The following is a 26449-nucleotide window of genomic DNA, read 5'->3' on the forward strand; positions in this document are numbered from 1 at the left end:
CTCTTTCTCTCCAGAGGTAACTAAAGAGTCTAGCCTGGACCTCAGAAGCTTTCCCTTGAAAACTTTTGTTGAAATCAATATGTCTCCACGAAACATTTTTGCTTCAAAGAAGTAACGTACTCTGTTGGAAATAAATTTTGACAAAAAGGTTCAGCTAGCTTTACTCTCAAAATATTCACAAGCGTAAATTGAAGCAATAGTAATATTAAGACATATTTTTCCTGCTATAATAAGCACAAAGGAACTGTGATATCCCCCCCACACCCCCTTTGGTTGTGGATCTCTAACTCAAAGTTGGAAGCACAGTGCCCCAAGTCATTCCCAATACTGATACTTTTCCGAAACCTTTTGCTCAGCTTTCTTAAAGCCTCTTTGCTTCTTATAGCAAGAAGCCCTTTACTGCCTTTTGGGATGGTGCTATCATTTCATGATGAGTTTTAAACATCAGAACCTCTGTGATCTCAGTTTTAGCTTTGTGAGGCAGCTCGGGTGTATGTCCCTTGACTACAGGGGTCTTTGTTTTTAGATCCTGCGTGAATACCTTTTTCAAGAGTTGCTAATGGATCCTGACAGAAGAACCAAAACCAATGAAACATAACCAAAAAATCCTAAGGGTTACCTTCTACTACATACCCCTCTGTCTTCGGGGGGAATCACTGCCTGTACCTTAAGGGAAGAATTAGTCTGATGGGATTTTTAAAACCTGCATTTTCACTGTAAACTATGCAAATGCCTTCTGCACAATGTCACTGCTGATCTTCTTGTCTATATGCAATGTATTACTCTCATTTATACGGAGGGACCAGAGATGAAGCCCGTGGCAGCGGGGCTGTGTACATGTCCCCTGCAGAAGGACACCTCAGGCAGATTCGGCATGTTGATGCCTCTCCATCACGGAGCTGCTGGGCTCCTCTCCTGCCCCTCTCATCACAAAACTGCCTCCAAGAGCATCACAACACTGAACTGATGACTGTAGAGATGCACTGGTACTGTCATGCGTGCAGCAGCGTGCTTGTGTGTTGGGTTTCTTACCTCTGATTGGGACTACAGATTGTAAGCTATTTTTCCATACTCTATTTTATTTCTTATTTGTAACAGATGGTTTGGGGGGACAGCAAAGAGACAGAAAGAGGGCTTTTTCCCTCTCTTGGAGTGCAGGTATATCGTCTGAATTGATTAAGGTCAAGTGTGGGACTGTAGTTTGAAGTGAGTGTGCCTTCGCCGCTTCTTCGCTAGACACTCACACGTGGCATGTTTTGTCTTGTTTTTATGAACTGTCTTATAAGATGAAGCCATACATGGGGTCAGAGTTGTAGGGCAGGTGAAGAGCCTCATTCTGCTGTTACCATTAGTACCACACTTGCACCCGTTTTGTCTGTAAATTGAATAAGAAAGATTGCAGTAGCTCCCTGTACGTTATGTGTCTTGATAACAATTAGGAGGAGCAACGGGGGCTGTCTGGCTATTTTTATTCTTTCAGCTTAATTAGCATAAAACCTGCAATAAAATAAGAGGTCTTCTTTCATGGCAGAATGTGCATTCGTTTTTGTTGGTGGCTGTGTTATGGGTCTGCCCTTTCCTTTGCCGTGGAAGGCAGGGGGACCGTGGCACCGCTGAAGGCCAGTGGGGACGTTGGCTCCCATGGCCCGGTGTGGGCAGCACCCCAGGCCAGCGTCTCCTCAGGATGTGTGCTCTGGCAGGCTCCTGGAGGCACGGGAGATCAAGAGGAGCTTTTCCCATCCAAAAGCCTCTTTCCAGTCATTTTCTTCAAACATTGCCGGGCAACTGTTGCTTTGCCTGGCTTTCATGGAAACTTCCATCTCAAAGCTTCGTTTAGGGAGTCGTCTTCTATTCTCCTAGCTAGGTTTAAGGCTTCTTTTATTTTTTTTATTAGAATGATCTAAAATCTTGCTTGGATAGCTGTAGCTTCCTACCTGCGCAGTCTTTGCTTGCAGACAGCTGCTCTCTGCTCCAGCCCCAGTGGCTGCGTCCCTCCTCAGGAGCTAGGACCCATTTCACCACAGCCCTTACTGGTATGGCCTTGTTTGACTTTCAGGACAGGTATAAACCCATTGGCATCAAGTGCCTCAGTAGGTTGCTTATTTTGTTTAATAATAAGGGTATTTAAAGCTGATTTTGATAGTAAATTAAATGAAGCTCATTACAGATCAGCACTGGTGCAAAAGTCAATGTCTGGGTTTTTCTAGGAAAAAAAGCACAACTTTTGCATGTTTCAAATCCAGTAAATCTCTTAACTTCTGAATGTTTGTGTTATTCTGGTAGTGTGACTTGCAATTAATCGGGCCGCGTACCGTGACTACCATACCCGTGAACCTGAAGGTATTGCCAGTTGGCTCCCACCTGGAAGTGGGTTGGATTTGCCTGAGGCTCCTGGCTGTCTGGATGCTGTAGTTCACCCAGAGAGCACTTTTTGGATAAATTGATTTGGTTTCTGCTGCATCTTGGGGGGAAGTGGCATTAAAGAAAATAATAAAGAAATAAAAAGATGTACATTTGAGCAAATGAGAGAGTCCTTTGCCTCATCCTGTTGCTGGGCTGTCGCCATGCAGCCGGGAGTGATGCTCGGTGGACCTGGCAGCCGGGAGGATGCAGTTGAAGGTTCGGACAGAAGATGGTGCAGTGTTCAAAGCTTCCTCCTGGCGCAGTGGAGACTCCACTCTTATCCCTCGCTTTTTCCGTTTGCCTCCGAAAAGCAAACCTTGCACCGGTTAGCAACTTTATCAGAACAGTATTACAACAACAGACATGTTGCTACAATTTGTGGAGCAATGAATTAAGGTGGCATATACATTTTTTATATATATATATATATATATGTATGATTATAAATAATTATAGAATGTATTTTTTTAAATTTCTCTGTGAATTCCTGTACCAATTTCCTCACTCTTCCTTTACCACAGGGATCAAAAGCATTGCCCTGGCAGCAGATGTAAGCAAGCCCGAAGATGTGCAAAAGGTGGTGGACACGATCGTGGCTCGCTGGGGCACGGTTCACATCGCGTGCAACAACGCGGGGATCAACATGAACTCTGCAAGCGAAGATACTTCGCTAGAAGAATGGGACAAAACTTTTAACGTTAATTTGCGAGGATTATTTTTGTGCTGCCAAGTAAGTGTGAACTGCTGTACTGGATTGTTTCACAAATGGATAATAATTTTCAAAGCATTTATTTACTGAGATTTAATGACACTTTATCACTAATTATCACAATAAAATTGGTCCTAGTTTTGGTGGAGTTAGGGAGAGATTTGCTTCATATCAATTACAGATTTTTATCAATATTTTCAAAAGCAGCTGGTACTGACTGGCTGTCCAAGCCCAGGCATTTAAGAATGGCCAGATATTTTGGAGGGTGGTTATTTGACACATCCTGAAAACCAGAAAACTTTGGGGGCCATTCCCAACAAGTAGTGGTTATTTTGAAAAAATATTGCCAACAGTGAAGAGGGTCTGAAATGGCAATGGGATTTTTTCCTGCATCAGCCATTTTTATACCGAGTTTTAATATCAAGTGCTTAAAAAAAAATGTGTTAGCACATAAACTCTTCTGAAAAGTGAAGACTAATTTATTATCATGTCATTATTAGCACAATCACAAAAAGGGTCACTGGTCTTTCCTTTAATTTCTGTCACAGGCTGCAGGCCGCATTATGCTGAATCAAGGATATGGGAAGATAATTAACACAGCATCTATGGCAAGTTTAATAGGTGAGTGATGAGAGCTAACAGTTGTGCTTCAGAATCCATATTTTAATTACTACCGATGCTATTTGAATCAATTAAACCTGTATTGGGAAGGAGTAAATCACTGACATTTTGTATTAGAGGAAATGTACTACAAAATTTTTATTGATATCATTTTTCAACATTTATCTGTCCTCTATGTTTTAGAGCACTTATTACTTTTTATAGAAGAGGCGGAGCCACCTCCTCTGGCTCCCATGGCGTGATGGCATGGAAGAGGTGCAGGGCGCTCCCCAGTAATTCCAGGCGAGCACGGCTGAGTGTGGGAAGCTCGGCCCCTCTGATGTTTACAAGCCACCCGAAAGCTTTTGCACTGGTTTTTGCCCCATATCCACGGGTTTTATTTCATTATTGTTGCCAACAGGTGTCTCCACCAACGCTGCTGAATCAGCAGTGTCGTCAAAAGCGCCAATAAACCATCGTAACATATGGAATGAAATCCCTACTGCTGAGCTAATCTGGAAGGCAGTTACATGCTGGTGAACTGAAGCCCATGTAACAAAAATTGATCAATTACACAAATTAAGCATAGCCCTTTAGGAATTTATTTTATTGGTCTGGACATCTGTTGCAGTATTGTCTAAATCCAAAAATCAAATGGTGCCTTGGGTTGCCAAGTTAGGCAAGAAAATCTAGTAGCTATAAAAGTACAACTGAAAACCCCTGTATTAATATCATGTCCATCTGCTGAATGTTACATAAATATGCAGTCTTTTTATTTTCCTTGGGAATAACATTTATTTTTACTGTGCCCAGTTTGACATTCTGTGACATTCTGCTCAGTTTATTGCACAGTAACTTTAAATGTTTCTTCGAAAATGCATTTATAATGTTGTTGTTAATCTTTTTTTCAAGTGTCTTTACCAGCTGTTTTACTTATGCTGAAACACAGGCACCGTCCCTCCACCGGAGCTTTGTAGAGTTACAAAATCTCCCAAAGAAAAATAGTTTTGAAAAGAATGTAGAGCTTTAAATTTCAAATGCCTGTGACTTCCATGCTCTGCTCTGCACGGTGGGGGCTCTGGTCTGGGCTTGGGCTGTCACCACCCACATCACTGTCACAAGGCAAAATTTACTGGGAGGCATTCTGCCCTATGAGAAAGTTATGAAGCTCTGGAAATCAGCACCAGCTCGGGGGCTGCTGGTTTGGGACATCGCTCCCAGCCTGGCTCGTGCAGCCCAGAAGTGCTCTCCACTGCTGATGGAGAGGCGCTTCCCGGCTTCTCCCTCGGGCCCTGGCACAGCTCTGCTGAGCAGGGAGGTGATGCTGTGCCACCGCAGCATCCATCCAGCCCCAGCTGGGGGCTGCACCTCCTTGGCTGGCATGCCACGTCCACTGCGACCCACGTGGGGATCAGGTTAGTGTCGGTCCTGGAGCAGGGATGAGCATTGGAAAGAAACCCTGAGAGCAGCCTGGAAGGGTCATCGCAAGATGTGTTTAAATGTCATTGAAAGTTAATGCATGCTAGGCCAGAAGTTAAGAGATGCAGAGATGTGTTTACCTTCTGAACCTGTTTGAATTTTGGCATTGAAAATATCTAGTAGTTATAAAACTACGACTAAAAACCACGATGTTCATATCATGTCCATCTGCTGAATGTTAAATAAATATGTTGGTTGGTTGGTTATTTAAGTATGTTGGCCAACTGGCATAGTATGAAATGTTTCTAGAAATAGTTAGGGGATAATTTTTTTTTTGTTGTTGTTGTAGGTTGAGTCCTTTCTCAGAGATACAGGAAAATGAGGAGACACTTAGCAGGATAGGGAGGTTTTTGTTTGTGATTTTTTCAGATACACTGCTCAGAATCAGTTTTAATTAATTGAAGATAAGCTGCATACATTTTGCATATGTGCATTTTGATTCTGGTATTTGACTGGAATTATTCCAGACGTATGCTTCAGCAGCGGAGACAAGGCTGCTGCGGCTCTGCAATTTGCACAGGTGTAACTCAGGTCTGTAAATTTTGCAGTGAATATCTTTAGTGGTGAGTGGTCTGGTCTTCTCTGTATGCACCTCTCATTGTCATTACGTGGCTGCTTCAAGGTCGGGCTAGAACCCTTATGCACCGAACAAGGTTGCAAAAACAGTGTGTCAGGTTGTTGTGGTTTAACCCGGCAGGCAGCTCAACACCACACAGCCATTCCCTTCCTTGCCCCGGTGGGATGGGGGAGAGATCAGAGAAAAGGTAAAACTCATGAGATAAGGACAGTTCAATAGAACAGAAAAAGAAAAAAAAATAATGATGGTAGAAAAATATACAAAATAAGTGATGCACATGCAATCACTCACCCGCTGACTGATGCCCAGCCAGTCCCCAAGCAGTGGCTGCCACCCCCCTGCCAAGTCCCCCCAGTTTTATTGTTTGGCACGGCACCGTATGGACGGGATGTCCCTGTGGCCAGTTGGGGCCAGCTGTCCCTCCAGTGTCCCCTCCCAGCTCTCTGTGCCCCCCAGCCTCCTCGCGGGCAGGGAGGCAGAAGCTGAAAAGCTCTTGACTTAGTGTAAGCTCTGCTCAGCAACAACTAAAACATCCGTGCGTTATCAACATTATTCTCATCTTAAATCCAAAACACAGCACTCCACCAGCTACTAGGAAGAAAATTAACTCCATCCCAGCCAAAACCAGGATACAGGTGTTTAAAATGTAATGCAGCTGATGTAGGCTGCATTTTTATTTGCTTTTCTCCCATCTTCTCTGTCTGAAACAGAAGTGAGTGCCCTCGCTTCCCAGAAACCTTATAAATTCATATTTTTGTGGTGGCACTGCTGGAGGCATAGCTTTATTCACAAGCTCTAGCCACATTTTGTATGAGTTTGGAGGGTTGCAGATATACTCTGCTGTCTATAAGAGACCACTGTAGGTAAGGGAAGAGGAGGCGGCGCAGGGTGCTCAGCTGCAGAAAGCCCACCCAGCGCCAGAGCCTCGCAGCATCCATCGGCTTCTTCTTGAGCTCTTCCGACTGAGCAGGGCCAAATGTCTCGGAGGGGGAAATTTCATCTGCTGAATTACCTTCCTTAGATGTTCTTATAAAGACAAAAGCATTTACACAGAAGGACTTTGGAAAACCCTGTCTCAGCATCCACCCCAAAACAGAAAGCTGATTCTGATAGCTTGCAGCAACTTGCTGTTCTCACCCACGTGCGCTGAAGGTGCAGAGCCAGTGCCAAAACTCTTATCCTCTTAACAAACGCCGAATGATTTATCACAAACAGACATGTTTGGAAACTTCAGCAAAGAGCTGCTTTTTGGAGGTTACAAGGTTAACTACCGAAGTTGTATGTAACTTGGAACTGATGCATGGCAATTAATCAAGAAATTACGTTCCACATCTCTTCGAGAGCCCACACAGTGTGCTGTGTCTGGGGAGCAACAGGCACATGCAGAGGGCAAAGCAGTTCTGCTGGTCAAAATGCAAATTATTTCATATTGGACAAAAAATGAGTACAGAAAAAATGCTGGCAGAGGGAGTCCATGGTGTGAAATGCTCTTTATGGCAAGCAAAAGGCCTCTGAGTTCTGAGCAAACCTTCAGCACATGCAGGAAAAAAGAAACGCTAATTGCTGCTCCCATCATGTATGTCCTTTAAATCTGTTCACAAACATCTATGTTCAAAGCAAAGTTCCTTATTCACATGCTCAGTAATTTGCAGTGGGGTTTTTAGCTCTTTCAGAGTTCGGATAACTCAATTTATCGACTTCTTTTTGCCCTTTAAATTGACATACTCAAACCAATAGTTTTAGTCCATAAATGCAATAGTGGATGTGTTAGGATACTGTGGATGGTAGTGATCTAGAACTGATCCACCAGCTTATATTAATAAATTAATGTAACCTACCAGTTCTGCTTATGTGCTTTTATCAAAATGCTGTGGGGTTTGCCTGCTGTGCCTTACACAAATGCAGCGCTTCACTTTCTTCCAGGGTTCCATGTTACCCAACCCCACAGGCTACAATTGCTTGCCTTTGTGACTTTTATTTATTTATTTATTTGCAATATTTAGCACTGATTTTCCCCACTCTCCCTCCATGAGAGTCAGCACCTCAGTGATGCTCCGTGCTGATACGGAGCTAATTATGGATCAGTGCTTTGCACTGCATTTGTTTAATGAAGTCACGATGGCAGCCAGAAAAGTCCGAGGGGAGACACTTTGTGGGTGTAAATCCCAACAGCTGGACGGATTTGGGTTGACTCCTGTGGGTTTAAAGCATTTTACACCCACTGGGAATTTGTCCTTAAGTAGCCGGGAACACTGCAAGTGTGAGAGCTGGTGGAGGGGCAGAGCCGCTCCAGCACACAGCACTAACAAGCTTGAACATTGTAATTAGCAAGCTGATCATTTTCTTTCTCTGACTGACATGTGACATCTTTGAAACATTTTTCAAAAGCTTCGGATTTTGAAAGTGGTGGGTGTTCTGAATTTTTGGGATGCACCTGTGCTCACATCCACACAAACACTGATTAGATAATATGATGTGTTTGCTTCAGACTACGTATAATTTAAAAATTAAGGAGAATAATTTGTTCCAAGAAGCTATATATAACATAATATGGCATATAAAATCTATTATGCACTTATATCATATTATATCATATCATTATCATAGAATGGTTCAGGTTGGAAGCGACCTTAAAGATCATCCTGTTCCACCCTCGCCACCACGAGCAGGGACATTATGCTGTATTATATTTTATTAGTATTCCAGTGTATAAGTATTTTGTATATAAACATATTTTGTATATAAACATACATATATGTATAATATTTGAATGTGCATTTGTGTATACATCAGTTTTGGCTTTGTCCAAGTGTGGGACCTTTTCAATTTCTTTATTTCTTTTTTTTTTTTTATTCTGTTTTTTCACAGTAGCCCAGCTGCTGCAGCAAAAATGCTAGATGGCAAAATACAGACTTAAAGTTTTGTGTTGTGGGTGGCTAAATTCTTGTTGCTCCCTGCCTAGTGTTAGGGAGAATGGCAAATAGTTCATCTCAATGCAAGGAATTGTCTGTGTAGTACCTAAGCTATCTTAATTTATGGAGAATAAATAATTTTCTATTTCTGAATGCCTTCTAGTCCCGCACCCGCAGAAGCAGTTGGCGTACAATGCCTCGAAAGCTGGGGTTGTAAAATTAACACAGACATTAGGAACCGAGTGGATTGACAGAGGAGTAAGAGTCAACTGCATTTCCCCGTAAGTAAAATGTAGTCTCATTTTGAGAGTACAAAGAGAATGAAATGTTCTAAAAAGCTCAAATGAACAGTATCTCAGCAAATAAAGTTTCTAATTAGCAGGTGGATTGCATCCCTTTTTATGTTGTCTTTTCCTTAACAAAGGTTTAAATACTTAGAACCAAGCCTGCTCTGTTGCTGTGTATACTCAGGGATTTAAGAAGAGGTTTTAGTATTTGATAATAGGTTTTCCAATAATGTGAAGGGTAGTTTTTAGCATTTCTTTTCCAGATGAAATATTTCCTTAATCTGTCCAAGCCTTCTGCGGTTAAAGAAAAGGTTTCTGACACTTAATAGACAATACTTCTTTCCCCTTTTTACTTGAGACAATATATAGGCACTTTCAAAGCCACATTGTACTGCTGTAATCGAGATACTGTTCAGCTCTGACAATCACAGGAGGCCAGGTGTAATTTTGTAAATATATATGTATTTGTTACAAATTACATTTTCCTTATTTTTAAAGGCTTAAAGCTGTATGTTTTGTCTTATAGTATTTATTCACATAGAAAAGTTTTCTTACCACATGCGCTTTTTCTTGCCCCATTTCTCACACTCATACCCAACACAGTCATTTTATTAAACAATTAACAGTGCATGATAGTGCTAAGCAGAAACCCAAGTGGATAGCATTAATTGGAAGCGGTCAAATTCTGTAGACCATTGAAGTCAATCAGAATAAGTAAGAAGGGCAGGATTTTAACCCAGGAGTTAAATTGTAATAATGAAGATATAATGTACATCAAATTAGGAAAAACAAATTACATATTTTAATCTGCAAAGTGGAGTAAAAAAAGAAAATCACAGAGCTCAATGGCAAGTGCTTCTGTTTTTACTGTCAGTCTGCTCTCCACTTGCTTGCGCTAGCTGTCTTCCTTATGATTATTTATTACTAATTATACCAGTGACTCCAGCCGTCACTCTATGTGATCCACAGATTCTTTAAGCAGCATCTCAGTTTGTGATGGGATTTTCCCCACACTGTGCTAGCAGCACTGCAACAGTGTCCCCACAACTAGAGCTAGTGAATTTACACTGGCTTTCGGGAGCCAGGGGAGATGAAGGGAATTAGGGAAGCGCAGCAGGACCTGGCAGGAATTGTGTCTGAAAACACACGGATAATCTGTACCAGCAGAGGTGGGACAGCAGTGCCACATTCACAGCTATCACAGATCAGAAGGCTCTTAGAGGAGGAACTACCCATTTCCAGGGGGCTTACATAAATTTGAAAAATACCCACCAAATGATCAAAACTCATTGTTTTGTGTAAGGTGGAAGCATACACTCATTTGAAGAAGTTGTGTTTCTGGAGGCAGTTGTCAGAGCATGGAGAAATAATAGTCACGCTTCTCTTTTTCTACTTTTCAAGGCAAAAAGAGGGTTGCATTTTGATCATCTCCACCTGTCCTAAACTCTAGTTCTGAGCTCAAAACCCTGCAACAGGAAGGGAGGGGCTGCTTTGTGGAGGAATAGACAGAAAGGGCACAGAGAAAGGCACAAATATTTGGCTGTCTTTAAGGTCCCCCGTTCTGGACAGAGCAGTTCCCCCAAGGCAGCCGGGGACCCGGGCAGAGTTTTTCTGCCGGCAGTTCAAGGCTTTGGCTGAGCCCTCCGTGCCAGGAACACCCGGCGGGCTCTGGTCAGCCTTCAGAGAAGGAGCCTACAGCGGTTCATAGAGCTCAGCTCCCTCCTCACCACAAGCAAAAGCTTGAAAGTGAATAAATATTCCTGTTTACCCTTCTGCCTGTATGAGATGTGACCCTGCCTTTTGGTGCAGATTTGGACCCATCCCCACAACTGTGGACCCCCTGATCTCATTGTCGTGTCCCTTGACATGACTGGCTGAGGCACAGGGGCATCTTCATCCCGCTCGAGCTTGGCACCCAGCACCGGGCACCAGCCCTAGTGTGAGCGCGCAGCTGTCAGTGCCGTCAGTACTCTGCAGGGTTGGAAGTCCCAACTGCCCAAGTCTTTCTGAGCGTGGATGTCCCACCTAACATGTAGTCATCTTATAACAGGAGAGGATTTGGGGGAGTGTAAGGAGCACAGAGGTAGGTATAGGACGTGATGATACCCAAGATAATCTCTGGATAAGTAAAATACACGTGTCCTTCAGTACCTCCCACTCGCATTAATGCTTTAAGGCACTCTCAGTGTACCTTTGAAGCCCTAAGCACTCCAAACACACGGTCTGACATTAAACATTATTTCACCATGCAAACCTTTTGGCCTTTTTTCCCTTTTCCTATCTGTTCACTTTTTTTCAATTTAATTTATTCATGAATGCATAAAACTTATGCAGAGCAATACATAAAAGTTATCAATGCATAAAATTCTATGGCAGAGTCCTTAGGACAATTTATTGCATTTGTAAAATTCAAGATTCAGGCTTCTCTTGCTGGCCAGGCAAGCCTCGTGCCGCTGGGGAGAAGGTGGCTGAGACTCCCTGGGTGCTTTGGCTGACTCAGCCTGTTGCTCCATGCAGCAGCAAGTGTCCCCATGTAGCGTGGAAGCTGTGCTCAGCCCTTCTGCCACCATCTAGGGCAGTTGCCTTGTAGCTGCTGCTGTGCAAAATTAAGAGGGTGCTGGATCTTCCTGAAAGGGATACAGGGATCAGGCTGCAGAGGGGACCTGGGTGTGAATAGGGACCTTCACAGAGCACTGACTGCTGGCCGATGCCTGGCCACCCACAGTGTGTTTTAGTCCCTTTGCTGGCCCTCGCACATGTGAAGTGTGTTGGGTGTGATGGAGCAGGGGACTTCTGAGAGTGTCTCTTTTTTGGCACATGCAGCATTGGAATGCTTCATTTTTGCAGCCATTACACTGAATTGACATCCATTTTTTGAGATAATTGTATCTCCCTGCTTGATTTACAAGGCATAACATGTCATCATGTGATGGCCTTTGGGATGGGCAAATGGAAGGTGATCTTCAGCTCAACCCGCAGCCAGGCCACCTTTTTGGAGACCCAGTGAAATCCAGCAGTCTCAGGAGATGAGCCACTGTGGGCTGCAGGGACCTGGGTTTGGGCTGTGATGGGCAAAGAGGCTTTGCCCCTTGCAGGCCTGCCTTGCTCCCCTGGGATGATACGGAGGCAGCCACACAGTCCCCTGCCAGGCTTTTAGCCCGGTGGCTTTGAGGAGTCAGAAAACAGGGAGGGCAGGATCACTGCAATGTTTGGGTGTACCCCATCACGGGGGAAGGAGAGGCAGAGCGGGCAGGAGGAGCACCCCAGCGTCACCTGAAGGCATCCCAATTAAGCAGCATTACTATCCCCATTAAGCAGCAGTCGTTGCTGGTAAGTATCTTTGGACTTAAATCTTAATTCCTTGGGAGATGTCCCAATTAAGTGGATCTTGTGATTAAACACTTCCTGATTAAGTGGAGTGTACTTAACTCATTCAAATTAATAACTCATCTGAAAGAAATCAAGTTACACACAGATGGAATCTTTTTTTGCTCTCATTTGGGGATTGAGCGCACGTAACAATTCCAGTTAAGTATGTGGTAAGTGATATTTTTCATAAAGTATCTCTTGAAGTGGAAATGTTTTAGGCATTTGGGTTTTGTTGTTTTGGTTTGGTGTTTTTTTTTTTTTTTCTGGAGTCTCAAATTGTCCTGTGTATCAATAATGAAATAATGATGCTCGTATCTAACGTTAAGGTACCAGCAGTTTGATATTACATTGACATGCAACAGAAAGTACTGATAGGCTCAGCACTGCATATGAGATGAGGTAGGGAATTAATGCATTGGCAGTTGTCTTTGCTGGAACTCGTTAGAAGCCAACTAAAATCTGCCTAAAAGGGTTCGACAACATTAAATTGCCCAACTTGGCACCAAAGCTTTCCCAGAAGATGTGTAGTATCAATGACATGCCTAATATTTATAGTGCCATCAGTATGTGTGTTTGCAACTTTTAAGTTTTGCCCTACATTTTTTCTCATTTATATAACAAAAATTTGTAATGAAGTTTGGTTACACATCTAAATGTTTGCTTCTTGAAGTGAACCTAAAGCAAGGTCCAGCGAGAAGCACGGCGCTGTTATTTACAGGTTGCTGTGATCAGACCAAAAATCGTTTTTCTGAACAGATTGAAAAATGTCCTCTTTTCAGCAAAATCTGTTGTGCTGGAGGGCTGTGGGTCGTATTCCCTGATCTGCATTCCCTTGGGGTTAAGACGTATATGTAAATTAAAAAAAAATAAAATCATATGGATCTTATTCTGGTATCTGATAGTATAAAGCCAGAATGATTATGTTGATGGCTTTGTAAGCACAGTGAGAGGCACGTAAGGGAAAGGAGTCCAATGTATTTCATGTCTGCTGCTCAAAGCACGATCCTCTCTGAAGAAATCCAGGTTTTGAGGAGTTTGGGAGAGCGAGGCGGGGAGAGCAGCGGGCTGTGCTTGGGGGAAATAAGTAAACCGTCTGCAGTCCTATGCTGGAATGAATTTGACTTTATCGCGTTGCCAGAGGTTAAGCGAGCTGCATCGCTCAGTGTTTCTGAACTGCTCTGGTGTTTATTGACTATTACAATTTAAAATAAAGCCGATATTTAAATCCTGCCCGATTAGTGAAAACAGAAATGTTTGGGGGTAAGTCTGAATTAGGTCCACTTTGTAACAGAGTAAATAGCAGATTTCAGCCGTCATTTAAAACAAAAGGTAAATCTCATACCCAGAATCCAGTGTGTCTCACAAAATTATTTCCTTGGAAGTATAAATTGGGATGCCGATGAAGTTTCAGAACAAAACGGGTATTTTTATACTTTGTTCATTTCATATTTATCACTAGCTTGTTTGCTAATTTTCATTTGCAAGAGGCAATTCTTCCAGCTAACTGGCTGCCTCAATGGGCCACTGATTTCTTTGAAGTGACAGTCTGTAAATATGCATAAAAAAGAGATGCAATTAGCGTGTGTGTGGTTCAGTGCAGCCTGATTTCATTGGCAAGTTTACCCACAGTGTTGATAAGCTACATTATCTAGAAAATTGGCCGCTGAAAAACAGCACCTCTGATTGCCAGCAAAGGTTCCAGATAACAGGGTGCTGAAGAGAAATATAATTGAGGTTGAATATGTTAACCAAGGTGTCACATGCTCCTTAGAAGCGCTAATTTATCAGCATGTTGGAATTTTTATTAACATTTGGAATGCATTTCTACCACACTAATGAAGTGGAATTGGCAGTTCAGGTTTTAGTTATTGTCATTTCTGAGAAGTTAAATGTAATTTCTTGTTAGACACAGTTATGTAAATATATTTGTTCAGGGGCTGAAAAAATTATACATTTCACAAAATACAAATATGTTGTTAAGGAGGAGTATGACAAATCAGTCGCAGTTAAAGTCATAAAAGCCAGCCAAATGTTCGCCCTGCATTGTGCTTTCTGGAGCATCACTCATTTTTAGGGCACCTGCAGAAAATGAACTTAGCAGAGTTTTAATAAATGGTGTACTCACTCATTAACGTTAAAGAGGCCAGACAGGCAAATGCGGTGGGATTTGTTAGGATATTGGTTTAAGGGGAATTGCACTGGGCATGCTGTGCTTATCTTTGCCTCTCCTTCTCTCTGTGGAAAGGGTCTGGAGCCCAGAAGGGCACTGGCTTTTGTTTTCCCTGTTTTTTCTTATATGGGAAGTCAGGCTGTTTTGTGGTTCTGGGCTGCACACAAACACGCTGTGTGACATTATGCTGCAAAGTGATGAGAAGAGAAATTGGTAGAAGGATGCCAGTTCCCAAGGGCTGTGACAGACCTGCTTCAAGGCACTTTAGGTTCCAATGCCATGCTTGTTTTCTGTAAAAAAACATCCAACTGGTGATTATGAGTAGCCTAAAAGTAAGGTAGTGTATTAGCAAAGAAGGTAGTATGTGTTAACTCACTTTAAAGAGAACCTCTAAGCCTGCCCATCAGCAGCAAAAGGCAATGGGAAGGAAGCGCTACCCAAGTTTGCATCATGACTTTCAGCAGAGGCAGAGCAGCTCTGACTTGCTCATCTTCTTGGTGCTATTCCCCAGTTTTCCTTCTGAATTAACATCTCAAACACCTATAAGCATTGCCTTTCCTTCTGGGGAAAACCCAGTCCTAAACTCTTGGTGGGTGTGCTCATTGCAGGGGCATCGTTGACACGCCACTCATCCACTCCAAGGACCTGCAGCCGCTGGTGCAGCGCTGGCTGGCGGACATCCCCGCCGGGAGGCTGGCTCAGGCCACCGACCTGCAGGCTGCCGTCGTCTATTTGGCCTCCGAAGCCTCAGACTACATGACCGGCCATAATCTGGTCATCGAGGGTGGCCAGAGCCTATGGTGAGGGGCGTCTTCCAGCCTCAGGGGCATAAGTCACATTGGAAAGTGTGTATTAAGAGTTTAGCTTAGTCCCAGGTTTGGCTGGGCCAGCTAATACGAAACGATTGTCGTCTTCATTTGAGTACAGCTTTGGAGATATGTATAAAGAAAAAAATATAAATCTTTCATTTTCTACATTTTCATGTTATTAGCTATACATTTGGATTTCTGTTAAATTAGTACTTAATGATATAAAAGCACATTTACTGCAGTGAGATTTGACTATTATTTAGTTTAACAGGGGGCATTTTTAAAGCAATCAATATTAGCTGGTCTGTGTAGTATATTGTTCTGAGGTGATTTTTTGTATTCAAGTTTTTCCAGTGACGCCTGTGAGTGGTGAAAAACAGTTGGATGTAGTGTTAAAAAAAATAAATTAGTTCATTGCATTTGAACCTCAGTGTTGCCATTTTATATTTACTGGTGTTCTTTGGTTTTGACAGTGTTTTTATACAAACACCTACATAAATGCCCCTGAAAGAAAAGTACTGCACTTAATAGAGAATCATGGTTGGTAATTGTAATGGCTCTAATCCAAAGCCCATTGAGGTAAGTGGGGACTGCTCATATACTTTGAGTTAAATGCATGTGTAACTGTTGATACAATTGAGTCTTTGTTTTCCTTGATAGGCAGATGTAAGCAATGGTCGTCTTCCACATTTTTTTTTTCTCCCGTAAAATTCTGAAGACAACTCTCGGGTGTAAATCAGGGCCAGCTCAAATGATGCCAATACAGCTCTGTTGGCTGAAGAGCTCATTTCGGCAATAGCGCTGGGTTCATTGCTTCTAGGCAGTAAAACACGGCACAATAACACTGCCGTTTTGATAATGCTCTGAATTTATACAGACTTCCATCCTGAGGGCCTTTAAGCATAACCTAAGGAGAATTTACGGGAAGGAATTCACTTGCAAATCCTCGTGTCATTTGTTTTGCATTTGGCAGCTCTTTGTTACCATAACATAAATAATTGTGGATGAATGTCATTACTTTGATTAAGTGCTACAAGTCCATACATTGGCTAGCCATTATTGTGGTGAATTGCTGTAATGGCTTCAGACTTGACATTCACCGCCACGTTGTAAGGTATGCATCTCGCTGACGTACTATCATCGTTATCGTGGATAAAGTGCAAGAAGATACTTGTCTTCATTAAATTTTCTATTAGACCATTGATAATTAATACATATCTCATGTTTCATCTCGAGTCGTTTTTCTGGGGAGTGTTGCAGTTAAGCGACTCAGGGCTAGAGCTTTTTGGCTTGAAATCCCTGCCTTGTGTGCATGATCTAATTTATTGACAATGCTCTGCAAACTCACAGGCTTAAGGAGAGCTCAATTTTGGATAAATCTTCAAGAAAAACAATTAAGGTTTTAAACGTTTTATTATTTTTCTGGGCTCACTAAACCTTTTCTCTCCTAGCTCCCACACTTGCATCATTTTGTGTCATGCTCTGGAGGGCTCGGTGGAATTCTCACATCCCTCTGGCTGGCTTTTCACCCAGAGGTTAATGTGCAAACATTGGTGAACTCATCAGGAGCTCTTCCAAAGGATCCTAGAGGGGCTTGTATACTATCGCTTGGACTGCTGGTGAAGAGTTTTGTTGCAGCTCCTACCTAAATTGTAAAATAACAAACTTTAGTTAATTTGAAACATGAACTGCAGTTGGCACTGGAACTGTAACTAGTGTTTTCTCTTTCTCCATAGAAAGACAAAGGGTTGAAGAGGCTGCTGAGGCTGAACTCCCTTTCTCTGTCTGGAGATGGTTGCAGGTTACGCCAAAAGGCACTGATGGGGCATTGTAGGAAGCTGGAGTTCATTGCCCTGGTGCCGGGTGTTTTGGGGAAGAAGCTTTTCAGCCAGCAAGGGTCATGCTGTGACTTTCACAAGCTTCAAATTAACTTTAAAAACAAAACTCAGACAGAAAAAAAAACCCCAGACTTTAAAAAAAAATATTAAAAATCAAAATGATCTCTTAACTATGCAGCCTCCAGTGTTTGGACTGCAGCTTGTCTGGCTGGGATCTGTCTGCCCCCAGGCTCTGCCTTTGAAGGGCTGAGCAGACAGAGCAGAGAGGAGCGAGTTTGCCTGCACAGGCTGATGTGGGGCTTGGACCCTGTTTGGAGACACCGCTGTGTGCCCACGCGGACGCCGGCTGGGGCTGGTGGAGGATGCCTCTCGCTCCATGATACAGGAGGGGCTCAGGACTAAGCAGCCCGAGGGGGTACGGTACTCAGTACCAAGTCCCCAGGGTGATGGGCAGACACCCTCACGGCATTTTTGGTTTGCATGGCATCCTCACTCTGGCCAAAGAAATGAATCCTGGAGAAAAGCAGGTGTCAGGAGGGAAATGCTTCTCCCTATGCTGGTGTGACCTTCACCTCTCTCCTCCTAAGGGCTGACCTTCATCTTTCTCCTCCTAAGGACTGGCATTCACCTCTCCCCTAACTAAGGGCTGACCTTCACCTCTCTCCTCCACACCCCTATACTCAGGGCTTCATGCCTTCAGGGGCTCCAGCAACAGCACTGTGGCTCTTCATGGTGTCCCCTGTAATTTCCTGGGGGAAAAGGCCGATGTCCAGTCCAAAGCAGGGCTGACCCTGCTGTGGTGCTTCTGCCTGGTGGGACCAAGCTCCACGTTTGGGCTGGGATGCATGCCCGGCTGTGCAGTGGCTGCTCCCCAGGCCCGAGGCTCCCCGCTGGGTGCAGGGTCTCTTCTGACAACACAGCTCCCAAGCCAGTGGATGTGGTGATTTCCCTTTAGAAGGGAAAAGCAAAGCTCAGGAGGGATGCAAGAAAAGCCTTGCACTCCTCTTGCCGCTAAAGCTGGGGGGGAGAGGAAAAAAAGAAAATGGAAAAAAATTGGGGAAAAAAACAAAAAGGAAAAAAAGTGGGGAAAAAAGGAAAAGGAAAATTTTTTGAAAAAAAAGGAAAAGGGAAAAATTTTGGGGAAAAAAAGGGAAAGGAAAAAATTGGGGAAAAAAAGGAAAAGGGAAAAATTTGGGGAAAAAAAAGGGAAAGGAAAAACTGGGCAAAAAAAAAGGAAAAGGGAAAAATTTGGAGAAAAAAGGAAAAAATTCGGAAAAAAAAGGAAAAGGAAAAAATTTGGGGAAAAAGGAAAAGGAAAAAATTTGGGGAAAAAGGAAGAGAAAAAAATTGGGGGAAAAAAGAAAAGAAAAAATTCGGAGAACAAAGGAAAAGGAAAACATTTGGGGAAAAAAAGGAAAAGGAAAACAATTGGGGAAAAAAAGGGAAAGGAAAAAAATTGGGGAAAAAAGGGAAAGGAAAAAAATTGGGGAAAAAAAGGGAAAGGAAAACAATTGGGGAAAAAAGGGAAAGGAAAAAATTGGGGAAAAAAAGGAAAAGGAAAACAATTGGGGAAAAAAAAGGGAAAGGAAAAAATTGGGGGAAAAAAGGGAAAGGAAATAATTGGGGGAAAAAAAGGGAAAGGAAAACAATTGGGGAAAAAAAAAGGGAAAGGAAAAAATTGGGGGAAAAAAAGGGAAAGGAAAAAATCGGGGGAAAAAGGGAAAGGAAAAAAATCCGGGGAAAAAAAGGGAAAGGAAAAAAATTGGGGGAAAAAAAGGGAAAGGAAAAAAATCGGGGGAAAAAAAGGGAAAGGAAAAAAATCGGGGGAAAAAAAGGGAAAGGAAAAAAATTGGGGAAAAAAGCACCTTTCTGGGGAATGGAGGGTGAAGCTGCGGAATGGCAGCAGCAGTGCTGAGCGGGGCTGTTCCGGGCGGTGCGGGGCGGTGCGGAGCGGAGCGGAGCGGGGCGGGGGGCGGCGGGCGAGGCGCCGTTCCCGGCGGTACCTCTAGGAGGAAACCTCAACCTGTGTTGTATCTGCGGGAGCCGGGCTTCCCGGCTCTGCTATTCAACTTTTACATTGTAGCTAAGTTAGTACTTTTCATATTTCTAAGTTTTTTTTTTTTTTTTTAAACATTTATGTAGAACACCACATAATTGCAGAAAAGATAATAGTCACATACCCTAGGGCTTGGTGTACACTTATGTTAAAAGTACAGCTTTTATTGGCAACTAAAGTAATAACCTTTCCATGTCAAATTGCTTTAAATTAAACTTAAAAAAAATGCTGGCTGATACCCACACTTAGTAATTGTCAAACATTAGCATAATGTGGAATACTAAAGCTGCTTAAATCTTGGGTTTAAAAATAATTATTTACTTAGGTAAATTCTCTATTCAAAAGCATAATATTAGATTTTTTTTTTAACAGTCTCCTCCACGTAGATGTTAAAACGAAGATCTAAGCCTGACATGGAAGTGGGACTGAACGTTATTGTGGCCTCTGAGAGAAAAAAGGGGATTTTATACCTTTAGCTCATCCACCCATCATCGGTTACTCTTAAAGAAATGTTTTAAAGTGCCATGTCTGAAGGCGTAGGTGCTGCAGGTGACATGTGGTGACCCAAGACTGGTGGTGCTGGACTAGTGCTAACTGAGCTGTGCCGCAGCCCTGCAGCGCACAGCGCTCCTCATGCTGGAGGACATCTGGGGGACGGGTGGCTCAAGTATGTGAGGAGGCAAAGCCAAGGGCAGCAGGTCAGTGAAGTGTTTCATGCAGGTGCGTTTTATTTATCTGTTTCAGCCTGTAACTGGAGCAAATGTGGTGGGGCCCATCCGAATTTCCAGCACGAAGCAGGAGAGGAGACTGCACTGTGAGCTGTGGCTCTTGGGGCTCTCCCCTGCACGTGAGGGAAACGGGACCTGCCAGGTGCCGTGAGGACACAGGTCCTTGTGTCTTCTGCTTTTTGGGAGGCCCAGGCTCTGACGTGCCCTGCTGAGGACTTCCATCCCTCTGCTGGGGCTTCCTTCTGGAGTCTACCACGGCACTGTGAGTCTCCCAGTTCTTCCTCGGAAACACAGCAACATTTTGCTGGAAGTTCAGCAAAACCCATTGCAGAACATTTTCTTAAAGAAATCAGCAATTCCCCTAGGGCAAAAGGGTTTGTGGCAAATTCCTGCTCCTTTGGCTAGCAAGGTAGAAAGGGATTCCCTGTCCCACTCCTTTAGGGAGCAAGAAGCTCTGGGAGGCTCTTGCTGCCTTCCCAGCCAGCCGACAGAGGAACAGAAGGGAGCGGTAGCACCTGGGAACAAGGGGTTTATGATCTTCAAGAGGAAGAGTTAAACAGTTGTCGGGAGGGAAAACACAAGGAGATGAGGACTGAAAATTGGATACCTTTCCCAGCCTTGCCTAATACCATATGTGTTTTACACTGTGATTATAAATCTGGTTATATATTAATTTCCACACTGTTTTAGTTCTTTAAAGCAGGGAAGGAAAATACATGCTTTCCTTGGAGAACCCCAATGCAGTCTTGCAGCATATGCCTTCTCACCAGAACAGGCTGAAATTCTTCAAAACTCTCAAATCGCAGTGCGTGTTTGCTGAGAGATTGTCCCTTACCCGGTGTCTTTTCTCCATTCTGCACCTCTTCCCCCTTTCTCCGGAGCTCTCCCTTCCCCACCTGTCCCTTGCTCTGCTGCCGGTGCTGCTGCAGCTGCCCCATCGCACCAAGGCAAACGGAGATGAGTGGGGAGGGACCAAGCAGAGCACCTTGACCATACAGATGGGTTACCCAGAAATATCTCCCAACACCAAGGCCTGGGTTTAACCTTCGTTTACGTGCACCCCAAACGACTCCATTGCAATCCATGAAACTTCTGGTACCAGGACTTCACCAGCAGTAGCAAACACAGGAAGGCTCTTGTTCATGGGTGAGTACAAGTAACTCCCACCTCAATCCACATGTTCTCGGATCCAGGGGTGGCCTGAAAATGTATCCAGGCAGAAGGGAAAGCTGTAGATCCCATTTCCACTTTTGCTAAAGTCCTTTCCCAAACTGGGGCTCGATGAGGGCTAGTTCAGCCCTTGCTGGCCTGGGTGTGGGGACAAGACGCCATTCCCTGGAAGATGTCCTTTGGGACAGAACCCCACACTGCAGCTGCAAGCACTTTCTGCCATGCTCTGTTTGCTCCCCTTTCACCAGCATAGCATGCTGTGTACAGACGCAGTTGTGTCTTTAGGAAGCCTCATTAATTCACAAGATACATATTTTTTTCCTTGACAGTTTGTAACAGCTTCTTAAATGTGTAAACTAGCATTTTCAGATTTGTATTAAAATACCGACAAATAGATTTATGTTTCCATAGGCTACTTCCTATGTCCGGACAGACTACTGACACTACCTTACATGTACAGTTGTTGCAGAAATGATCTCTTAACGCATGAGAGAAGCCATTCATTTAAAACTGTTCAGAATGATTAAGGGCTTTAATTACAGCCCTGATTAAAACAAGGCTTTTGGTAAATAGCAAAATGGCAAATACTGTGCTATTCCATTACAAACCTCTCTTGATGACAGTGTGGTTTGTCTCAGTTGCTTCTCTTACTGTCATGTCACTCATCCGATTCTGATGTTCAAATCTCACCTAAGAAATGGTAACAGTCTTTACTTCAGTGCTTACCTGTGAATAAGGTGTTGGAAGTGTTGATTTACTTTAGATTTGCTGCACAGTGCCTGTGCTGTAGTCGGTGAATTAGTTGTGGGACTGGGTTCGCTACCATATATCACTTTTTCCAGATCTCAGATAGATGCACTCACCACCTTGCATGAAACCATGATAATGCTCTTCAGCAGCATTCTCAGGGCAGTGCAATCGTCTGGGAGATCAGTTTTCTCCCCTTTTGCAGGGGGCTGTTGCCTCTGGTGGCAGAAATGTTGGTTATATTTAGAGCCTCCAAGCAGCACCACGCAAAACACAAGCTTCAATGAGCTTCAGCATCTTTCTGTCCAAGCATTTCACATGCTCCTTAATCTTCTACATAAGGTTTTTTCTTTATTTCTAATTTTAAACAGATCTTTCACTGCAGAAATGTTGGGAAGTCTCTTCTGAGTGATAGAAATGGCTTGAGTGGGTCGCAAATGCTAGGAAGTCGTCCTCCCTCCTTGTCTCCTCCGGTACTTTCTGGAGTTAGTCTAGTGGTCCTGAATGAGAAGCAAATCTTCTCTCTTCTGAAGCTCCTCATAAATGTGCTTGCAGTTAATATGAGTCCTTTTATATTCTCTCCCTTCAAATTCTTTGGATTAAAACAAATACCGTCTGGTTCTTTTAGCTCTTTTGATTATATATTCAGAACTATTGTGTATCCTGGAAAATGAGTTCTTTTCAGTTTTCACTTTTCTTGACAACAAGCTGAAAAATTTCCCCAAATGAAAATTTTCTGCAAAAGTCTTGGTTTGTTCCAAGACCCATTTTTCAAATAAGTAACGTTTTGATGAAAAAATGCCAACCTGTTCTACTTAACAACTGTTCGTAGAACTGACGAGAGAAAAACAAGGAATTGGAGAAAAAAATTACCGAGTCTTTTATGTAGAGTTAATCTTTGAATATTCCTGTTGTTTCAGTAACAGACAAGATGTTGGTACAAGTAGATGAATATTTAAACATCAGCGTTGACACTGACTTATCTTCTCGATAACATATTGATCACATTCTTTCTATAGAGATTATTATGGATTTCCCATAGAGTAAGCGAGCATCTTAATGAAGTCACAGGCTGGACGTTTGTGTAGGTATTTCCTTAGAGGCTGGTTATACAATCTATGCACTGAGCAAGTCCTCACAAATGCACCTCAAGTGTAAAACCCATCCATGTTTCTGCCTTTTTGTCACCACTAGCATGTGTGGTGATTAGGTAGAAATGTTGGCGTTGTGCTGCAGCCTTAGCTTTAGTATCTGTTATTCATTGTATTTAAAATGACCATCAGCTTTTCCCTTTACCAAAGCATCTGGAAGCCACCTTAGGCTGTCCTTCCTATGGAAACGGATGTTTTTTCAGGCATTAAAATTATGCCTGAGAAGTGAGAAACCCCACAGCCCTTCCCACGGACACCTGTAAATCTGTGTGTGCGCTTTTGGGAGGTCTCTGAAGGGTGCTGTGCTCTCAAGAGTGTCCCAGCACACCGGAGGGACCACAGCTGGGGAGCTGGCTGCTGCCCCTGACACCAGGTGAGAGGATGACTGCCAGGTGGCTGTCACTGCTACAAAATTTAACGGCAATAGAAGTATGCTGCTTGGATTAATATAGGATCTGTGTTATGTTAGTGGCACCAAATGAATTTTGCAGTGGATGGAGATGTATGGAAAGAGAGGTTTTAAAATGAAAACCATATTTAGTGTAGTAGAATATATGCTAGTGTCTTTCAAGAGAACTTTTTTTTAAAAAATGAACAGTACTAGGAAGGAAAAACATAAGTACATAATAACTTATGACTCAGAGCAAAAATCTCATCGACTTTAAGAGGAAGGCAGGATTGAATTTTAACTGTAGTTACTAAGAAATGCCTCTCACCAACATGAAAATGAGAGGCAACACTGACCTGTGGGACAGTGAGCAGTTGTTAATTCCATTAATATTGAAATTGGACAGTAGGTTTGGAGTTATTCTTATAAATTGCTGCTTTTTGCAAGTCTTGCAAAATCATACAAGTACTCCAAGATCCTAAAAATTTTCAAAGAATAATTTGTCAGCCTCGCAGTTCTCAGCCCATGACAGCCTCTGCACACTGGACGATACTTCGTCATCCAGGCAGGAGGTCTCCTTCCACAAAGTCTTCAGGACAGTGGTAGTTTTGGGTTGTCAAAACTACTTTTGCATGGAAGGTGCTCCCTTCCTAGGTTAAGGGTGTCTGTTCTTGGAGGAGTGGGCATCTCTTCTTCCCATCAGTGCTCTGGGGAACAAGGGGGTGGGTTTCCTGAAGCTAGGTAGCGTGGACTTCCTTGGCATGCAGAAAAGTCTCCTTGCTGATATCCCATGCTGAGCACAGTGACAAAGTGATCTTGGAAACCACCTATTCTCCAGGGCATTTGTGTGCTTCTCTGAGCATTAGTTTCGGGCAATAGGAGAGACTTTATGTCACGGGATGGCTCTAAATGTTCTTAGCCAAGTTGTCTTGCTTGGCCGGGTTCCATACAGACATTTTTAGGTTTCAATCCATGTAGGTTTACCCCTAATTTGAGCTCCAGCCTTGAATGAACCCTAGATTTGGAGTCAAACTGGAGACGTATGATACAATTTTTGATAATACAAGGACCTGAAATTTGGGCACTGCCAGAATAAATGCATATATTGATCCAGGGTTGTTTTAAATTAAACTGGGTTTGCTTAAAATATTCATGAACTGGAAAGGGTCAGTTAAAAGCTTCAAGCTGTGAGATTTATAACAGGCTTATCAAAGCAGATGCGTTTTGCATCATTTCTAACTTTTGACTGGTGAGAAGTTTAGATTTTTTTATAAATACATATACATTTTCTCTAGCAAATGTGTGTCTATATTTATACATATATAATTTTTTTTCCAAATACATCCCCATATGCACCCTCACTCTCAGAACATTTTGCTTTTACTCTCCCTGTGTTTCAGCAACTTGCCTCAGCTGTGCACTGTGTTGCCTTCCAAATGCGATGCATCATAAATTCATGATGGTTTGCCAAGCAAAAGAGGGCATTGAGCTTCTTTATGAAGAGGGTATTTTTTCAAACTGGACCTCATCTATATCCCAGTGGAATTTTCTGATGCTTCCAGATTACTCCTGTAAAAAACTTTTAAGGAGTTATAGATCAGACATCAAAAACAGTAATTAAAGTCCAACTTACTCTTCTTCAATATCTGTCTATCCTTTTCATTAGGGAGCAGAGACATATCTTTCTCCTCCTATAACAGTCAGATCCGAACAGTCAGTTTAATGACCAGCCGTCAGTGCTTCTGTTTCTCAGATTTCCAAACCTTCTTGGTTGGAGGATATTGCTTATTCTGTTGTGTGTGCCCGTAAGTATGTCATGTAACTCCCAGATATGGAGCTGGGTATTCAAAAATATCTGCACGTGTACAATTAAGTGTGAAAAGCAGTTACCAGGTGAACAGTGTGGGTTTCTGCTTGGAGCCTGGGTGCCAGCAGTGGACGTGGGCACTGAAACTGCACTGGTACCCATTTACTGGCATCAGTCTCGAGGGACTGGGAAATTCTGAAATGTCTAAAGTACAAATTACATTGGGATGGGGATGTAATTTTTCATTCAAGCATATTTTGAAAGCTCACAGAGAGAAATAAACCTAAAGAGGCCTGTAAGTAGTACCAAGAATCAAGCCCTGTTTGATACTGGAGGTCACGGCATTGCTGTGGTTTGCATCACCGTTTGTGCCAGCTTTACGGTACCACTGTGTACACTCCACACGCGTGTCCTGCTCCTGTGTAGTCTGCTCTCCTCTGCCCATATAAGCCCACGTCACCACCTGAAAACCTAATGAAAACAATAAGCATGAGAATGCAGCACAATTCTGCTGGCAAGCCCATGTCCTTGGGTTTTTGTTTTTTGTTTTTGTTTTTGTGTTGGTTTTTTGAGTGCTGGCAGAACATCACTTCAATGACTGTAACCAGGCACAGAGATGCTTCACCTGATTTTGAGTCTGAAGAAGTTTCTGAGATGCCTGGAGAGAGGAGATAAGAGGCCCTAGTCAAGTGGTGGACCTCGTTCCTTCTTCTGCTTTCAGTGCCTTACGGGTTTTGGATTTTGCCTTAGCAATGCAGGTTTGCTAGACCTGACTTCACAAGTAGGAAGGGTTTGGCTGCATAAAGATCTCATAGACCTCCAAAAGCCACTTTAACTTTGGGAATGGGGCTGGGGAAACCCTGTGCAATGCACCACTGCAGTGTTGCCTACACAGGTCTCAGGAGGTAGATGATGCTCTCTGGAGACCCTAGGTCTCCCTGCTTCAGGAGCCAAGTGAGCCTTTATCACTGGCCGATGACAGCTCATGCAGAGTACAGCCAAGGAGTTGTCATTAGTCTATGGCCTCTGCTTTAATGACCTCTGATTTAATGTCCTCAGGAGCACAGAATCTCCTGGAGTTCTTGCTGGGATGATGGGCCTTTGCAAAGATCTGGCTCTTTGCTGCTATTGGAGGCTTAGAGGGGTAATTATGCTACAACTGACTCACAAGCAAGAGAAAGCTTGTAGGCTTTCAGCTGTCTTTAATTTTACATTAGACAAAAAGCGATAAAGAACTTGTTTTCTGTAA

At 43.1% G+C, this 26449-nt stretch overlaps 1 protein-coding gene across 1 annotated transcript in view; it reads left to right on the forward strand.

The window, feature by feature from the left end:
• Positions 1–15310, forward strand: part of LOC102050380 (uncharacterized) — a 38079-nt gene extending 22769 nt beyond the window's left edge. Inside the window, exons 8-11 of the mRNA XM_055710460.1 lie at positions 2925–3133; positions 3661–3733; positions 8844–8961; positions 15115–15310. Of these exons, the coding sequence (XP_055566435.1) occupies positions 2925–3133; positions 3661–3733; positions 8844–8961; positions 15115–15310 (596 nt within the window). The remainder of the gene's footprint in view (positions 1–2924; positions 3134–3660; positions 3734–8843; positions 8962–15114) is intronic.
• Positions 15311–26449: the final 11139 nt, after the last annotated feature.

Source organism: Falco cherrug, chromosome 4, assembly GCF_023634085.1.
Source record: "Falco cherrug isolate bFalChe1 chromosome 4, bFalChe1.pri, whole genome shotgun sequence".
Classification (NCBI taxonomy): Eukaryota; Metazoa; Chordata; class Aves; order Falconiformes; family Falconidae; genus Falco; species Falco cherrug.